Raw genomic sequence first — 6790 nt, 5'->3', positions numbered from 1 at the left:
GCAGGAACACAGAGGTAGAGGAAACTAATTTTCGCAAGGCTGCATCTTCAAGCAATCTGCTCTCTGCAATTATACACCACTGGCTACACCACACTTTTCTAGACTGAAAAATCCTTTGGTACCACTAGCAAGCCATCCCCCTCCACAAGTCCACAGCCTTCTGCTACAGTGGAACAGCTACACAGCAGCAGTGGTCAAATGCCAAGACAAGAAGTGACAGGAGAAATCGTTACCAAGAAAACCCAGCTGTGCTGGGGTACAACACAAAGCAGCATATGGAAGCCACCTGCAAGAAGAGAGACAGGTTGGCAGCCACCACATTATTTTCTCCACTCTGTTGTATAAAACCATAGAGAACGTCAAGCTTGTTCCACTGGGCCTTCACTATCAACCTGTAAGTCAGTTCCATCTTGGAACAAAGCAGTAGTAAGGACTTAGCACTGCACTACAACCTCCACAGTCATACTCTTGCCACTGAGGACCCAAAACTACAGGAACATGAAAAAAAAAGAGCTCAGATTCAGAAGCTGTGTTGACACCATCAGCCAATCCTGCTGTCAGTTACCTGTGTGCATAAAATGAAACAGGAACATGAGGGGAGGAAAACATAAGCACAGGATTCACTTAAAACAGGAGTTACAATTTAAGAGGGTCAGATGTACTCAGCCACAAATCCAACTCCTCAGCTGTTTAAAAATAAAATAAATAAATAAAAAAATCAAGTATCATCAATGTCAAAGTCAATACACAAATAATGCAGACTTTGTTTTAAAAACAGTCTTACCAAAAGGTTTTGCACCAGATTCTTCACGTTCTGCCCCATCTCAAGGGCTTGAGGTCCACTAGATGCCAGTTTTATTAGTGTAGCAAGAAAGTTCTTGCATTTCTTCACATTCTCTAGCATCTCCTAGCATGGAAAAAAAAAAAAGAAGACTGTTAGATGTTGCATTGGCTCTCCAACCTCTGCTGAATATAGAATGTTAATTTTTAATTAAAAACTTTTTTTTTTCCTTACTGTAGAAGCGTTGGTCTGTGCTACTGTTGTGCCCTCAGCTTTCACAGAGACTGCCTTTTGGGAGATCACTTGTGCAGGTGGTCCTGTAACTGGAAGTTTTACAGGTGTTCCAGTACTCGAAGGCTTTACAGCAGGAACTGTAGTAACACTAGCTGTTGCAGCTGCTGCCTGAAAAATTAACACTTCTTAACCAAAGACTAACGTGACAAACATACTGTATTCTGCTAGTGTATGAATTAGCACCATCCCTCCACACCATTATTTAAAACATAAATAATTTTTACCTTTGTTTTTAAAGTTTGGATCAATTTGCTTTGAGAGGCTCTATTTAATACAGTAGGTGGCAGAACCCCCATAGTCATAATTATGCTTTTAAATCAAGGGCGGGGAAAAGAAAACACAAAAGGCTCATCCAGATGGAAGCACAGCCTGCAACTTCAAGTGAAAAGAGAAAGGTTGTATTGGAGAAACCAGTATATTAACTTTGCCAGGCTCCTAGTCTAGGAGTAATGAATTTTGGACAACGCTAAGCTAGACGATATTACTCTGAAGATAAGTATGACCTTAAGTGATCATTTATCTTCCTTTCTTCCCCTGTAGGTCCTCTTCTAATTGCAATATCCCTTCCTTTTTTTAATCACATGTGCAGTAAGCAAAAGATGTCGTGTCCACTTTGGAAGGATGCACATGCCAGCAGAAGCAGCCAGCTCGGGAAATGCGCCTAACCAGTTCCTCCTGATTTTTACCTTGTGGGCAGCAATTTTAGTTTCTCTCTCCTCCACCCAGACACAAACCCTCACAAAATTCAGTTATTTTTAAAACCTCATTAGAATTTACCAGATTCAGAACAGATTCAGAAGCTCCAGCAATAGGGGAGTAGTGAATTTTAGGAAAAAAAAAAAAAAAAGAACACAATTGCCTCTTTTGCAAACCAGGCTAAATAGTAGTTTCTAGATGAAAATCTACTAAACTGAAGTATTTCTACTTCAAATTTTACAGGAGTGGAAGACAACCCACTCACCCCCAAAAAACTAAACACTGCTTTTTGATACAATAGAACATAATACAAGTTAAAGACTTTGCCTCCACAAAATCTACTACATTTGATTTCTCAGCTTGAAAATTAAAAATACAGACTGAACCTCCAGGTTACAGAAAACCAAGAGTTTCAGGTTAGAATCTGAAATGTGAAGTTATTTGCCATTTTTCTCCAAACCTCTCAAGAGAAAGGGAAAGTGGTTTTGTAGTACAAACTCCAGGTTCAGCTCTGCACAACACAATTGCTTTCACTGACTCTTTACACATTTAAAAATCCCAGTTTAGTCCAACCATGACAAATTACTACTTGCTAATTGTATTAATGGTAAGACAGTAACACAAGAGCCTAACTTACCCTACCATGGATAAAACAAAAACTAATCAGAGTTGGACAGACAACATCTAGAATATCAAAGGGCTTTTAAGTCTTTCAGGCTAGGGAAAATTAATGAGCAAACATTTAAAGCTAAAGCAAAACACTATCACCTGTGTCATTTATTTTTAAATTATTTTTTTCATGAGTGGCTTGTGCCCCCCCACTCCCCAAGCTGCTGCCAGCTTGACATGAAAGAAGCAGGCAGCTACTAGAAAGGTTTCCAGCTTATGCTCCCACTGTTGGTAACACTTTAATAGTTCTCTGCAGGATCTTTGCCACCACCACCGCCTCTTCCACAGATGAGGCTCAACAGCTTTAAGACCACAAGGGAGGCAAACTGGGCACGAGAATCCCACAAACAGATGGACGAGAGGAAAACGGAAGGGGACGGAGAACAGATCTGTCAAGCTGCAATGCCTTGGGCTTTTAAAAGTTGAAAATATGAGGTTCACGGGAGCCGATCTCTTGCAAATTCCAGCATGTTTACACATCAGGACCAGAACAGCATTTTATCAGCTGAGGGAGGGAACAACAGGAGGTCTGCTGGACCCTTTTCCCAGGAAGATGAATATATGGGAATTAACTACTGTCATCTGCCCTCAACCTTTCTCACTACTGACAATTCTCATTCGCACTTTGAAAAACAGAGCGAAACAGTCACCAAAAAAATGGCATTAATCCTGCATATTTTGAAGTAATTTCAACGGAAGAAGTGCTTTGCATCAAAATGAAAGTGCCCCAGCATGATGCTAATTAGATACTTTGCAGCTTCATTACCCCAGCTGGGAAGAAGGTGAAAAATAAAAATGTGCAGGTATTTTGTCTAACTTCAGAGCTTAAAGATTCAGGAATGTCAAAAAACGGAAATATTTTTGTAGATGAGAATAATTCTGGAGTCAGTAACTAGTGAGAGTTTTGCAGTCAGTAGTGTTCCAAGTCGTACTTTGCACAGGAGATACACAACCAAGCCAAGGATTATTTCCTCTCCACTGTCTCCCACTTGTTGTGATGATGTCACGTGTCCACAGCAACACTTCTCCTGTGACTTCAACAGACTGTCAGGACTAACATCAGGAAGTAGTTCTTTTAGGACTGCCAAGGACATGAGACCCAAGGGCCCTTCCTTTTCCCCATCGGTTCCTGCAACCTTATGCACAGACCCCCTTGTCAGCATCTTCTCTTGTCCAGCCCAGGGTGCGCAGTGAAGTGGCCCTGTGACAGCAGGACGTATCCATGCTGCACCTGTTTACTCTTTATTGTACAAGAAGGTTGTACGGAGGGCTTTGCAATTCTCTGCAGAACAGAAGGCCTTGAAGGAAGCCACTCCAAACAAAACAGCACCATTAATTTCTCCTAGAATCCTTATTCCTGCTTTTTAAATCCAGAAAAAAAATATGGCTACAAAAAACACTCCATGTCTACATCTTTAAGTATCTCAGAAGACCGCAAGTTAAATTGATTATATCTAAACTGAACTAAGAAAGTACAGAAAAACCAAGTCAGAGCCAGATGTAAGCTAAAAAAGGAAAAGAATAGCATGATGAATCTCAGTGCTTATGCACAGGCAGCTTCATCCATCAAATGAAAGAAATTGGTACCTTCACCTCCTTTTCCCCAGTGCAGGGGTACTATAGTAGATGATCATTGCTTTTATATCTTAAAGATTTCTGTGCAGATATCACAAGCACATGGTTTGCAAGCTAGTATTCCAAAATAGAGGTGCATAAGGACTGTATCCATTACCGTTCTTAAACACAAAGCCTGTGTTCTTTCCATTGTAAGCAAAATAGGTAACGTATTAAGAAAGGCCTCTGGGTTTTCCTATTTAGCCTCAACATTATCCACCTATAGCAAGAAGGAACAGAAAAAAGATCAGAGGTGTGAGTAGTTTTCAGTTGCTGATACAGAACAGCAGGAGGACAAATTTTTAAGTCAGACTGTTAGTTACCACTGTAAACAAATATATCCCCCAGTCCTTCAAACAACCTCAAGGTCAAGAACATATATCCAGCATTTTCTTTTTCTTTTTATTTTTGAATGACTGATCCTGCTCATTTACTGAGTTCTTAGTCCAACGCTACAGACCAGTATCCTTCAACCTCTTGCTCATAAAAGATATGTGCAAGCCAGTCTTCTTCCCGATTTCTCCTCCAGGTTATGAGAACAGAGTATTTTAGCTGCAAAAAGAAGCAGTTTTCACCACATGCTCATCTAGACCTCTGGTCCACAAGAACAAACAAAGAACTGCATCCAGGAGAAGTCTTATAGTCTACAGGTAGCCATAGCCTCTTAAGAATAGTCCTACAACATTTTTTCTATGAAAAAAGAGAATTAAGACCTAGGAAATAAGACAAAAAAACCCACTATCTAAAAATGATGAGGCATTTCCAACCACTGTCTATTTACAGTCATTTCTGTGGAACCAAATTCAATTCGAGGTCTTCAGCTATTACCTGACTTAAGCTTCTAATGAAAGGAAAAAAAAAAAAACGTAGACCTGAAAAATAGCTTGATTAGTGCAGAGCTCCTTTTCCACTCAACAACATTCCAGGTATGCTTTTTTATTCCCCCTCAGGAAATCATGGAACCCAAACAGGAGAGCACATTAGGAATCATAGAATGGCCTAGGCTGGAAGGGACCTTAGAGATCATTTAATCCAACCTCCCTGTCACGGGCAGGGACGCCTCTCAAGTAGATCAGGCAACACATGAGGACCGAACTGAGATCGAACCTGTGACCTTGGTGTTATCAGCACCACGCTCTAATCGACTGAGCTAACTGGCCCCCTAAGCCTCCATCTCCCAGAAAAGCATCAGCTAGAGCTTGAAGGAGCTGTGTCATAGGGTACAAAAGCACTGGAAATTGCTCTCTAAACTATTTTATTCATTGTTCATGCGCTTTCTACTGTAGCGAGAGAAGATGACCTGACACACACTGGCAGAAGCATAATTAATTATGCATTTAGAAAAAGACATTCAGGATAGAACTTATCATGAGGACGAAAGTTACCAACTCAGTGAAAAACAGATTAGAGTCAGAAATAACAGAAACACATTCCATTTTTGTCAGTTCTGTCATTTATTCTTATTCCACCACAATATAAAGCTTGCCACCTACCTCTATTACAACAGGTGGCTGAACAGCAGAAGCCACAGCATTTGTTGTCTGAGATAATGGTTTCACAGGAGTAGCTGCCACTTTCTTTAGTAACTGGGTGCCAGAATTCTTAAAAAAAAACACAACCACAAACAAACCACACAGGTGCAGAGATTAGTGGTCAGATAAGTCACTGACAAAACTGACCCTGAAGTTAGTACCTGCTCTTATCCCATATACACCAAGATACCAACTCCTACAGTAACAATACATGCATCATTTACACAGCCTATACAATTTAAACATTGTTCCACAAAGCTATTTGTCCACCAGTTTAACTCTCAAGAGCAGATTCAGAGACACTCAGACACAACACTCAGAATAAAATGGTTAAAAGGATGAGCATGTTGGCAAGAAATATGGAGATAGCTACATTTTTTTATACGCATTCTTACTCTTGCACACTGACCACATTACAAGAGATGGAAGTAAAAAGCCAGGAGAGCTCAGGGAAGTAGAAACACCCTGCGCACTTGGGAAAGGTCCTCAGCTTCACAGAAGTGTTCCACCAGAGGGTCACAAAGTTGCAGTTACTAGCAGTAACCATTTAGGTAGGTTTTCTGGGTTTGGGTTGTTTGTTGTTTTTTTCTTAAAATCCTTTATACCACTATCATCAGAGAGGAAATCCTTAATTTGAACAATAGCATTTGTAAGGGCTAGCAGTTTTTTCAAACTGAAAAAGCAAAGCACAGTGATGTCTATGTGCAAAACCAAACACCATCATACAGTTCAGAAACCATTCAAATGCTTATTTAACCCTCCATTACTTGCAAACCTTGTTATAACTACATAACATACAGCTACCTCAAATAAAAGCTATGAGAGCAGTTACCTGTACAGCACATATTCTGATTGCAGGTGTGCTGGTTGGTAGAGACGGCCTCACATTTGTGTTATTGTGTGGTTTGTTCTGAGCTTGTCCTATTGCTTGTTGAGATACTAGCATTAGTTGGCCATTACTGCTTCTGATAAGAACCGTTCCTGTTGGAGAAAAACATCAACGCTGTTAGAAATTGAGAGATACTACCGCTTTCCCATGCTTCTGTAGAAGAAATAACTAGAACACACTGATAAGATAATGTAATATTTATATAGTTTCTTACTCCATGGAATAGCTGCCAAGAAACATAAGAGCTAAGTGCACATCAGCTTTACTCTGCGTATTATGACAAAACAATTCCTAAAGTAAAGAGAAAAAACTTAA

At 40.1% G+C, this 6790-nt stretch overlaps 1 protein-coding gene across 1 annotated transcript in view; it reads right to left on the bottom strand.

Annotated features, from left to right (window-relative positions):
- TAF4B (TAF4b RNA polymerase II, TATA box binding protein (TBP)-associated factor, 105kDa) overlaps nucleotides 1-6567 on the bottom strand; it is a gene marked incomplete at its 5' end in the record, with an annotated part of 16768 nt that extends 10201 nt beyond the window's left edge. Inside the window, 3 exons of the mRNA XM_009869184.1 lie at nucleotides 785-907; nucleotides 5548-5655; nucleotides 6419-6567. Coding sequence (XP_009867486.1) covers nucleotides 785-907; nucleotides 5548-5655; nucleotides 6419-6567 — 380 coding nt within the window. The remainder of the gene's footprint in view (nucleotides 1-784; nucleotides 908-5547; nucleotides 5656-6418) is intronic.
- Between the last annotated feature and the right edge of the window lie 223 nt (nucleotides 6568-6790).

This window comes from Apaloderma vittatum, unplaced genomic scaffold (genome assembly GCF_000703405.1).
Source record: "Apaloderma vittatum isolate BGI_N311 unplaced genomic scaffold, ASM70340v1 scaffold12255, whole genome shotgun sequence".
NCBI lineage: Eukaryota > Metazoa > Chordata > Aves > Trogoniformes > Trogonidae > Apaloderma > Apaloderma vittatum.
Note: the sequence above shows the minus strand (reverse complement) of the source record. Positions and strands in the feature narration are given on the sequence as shown.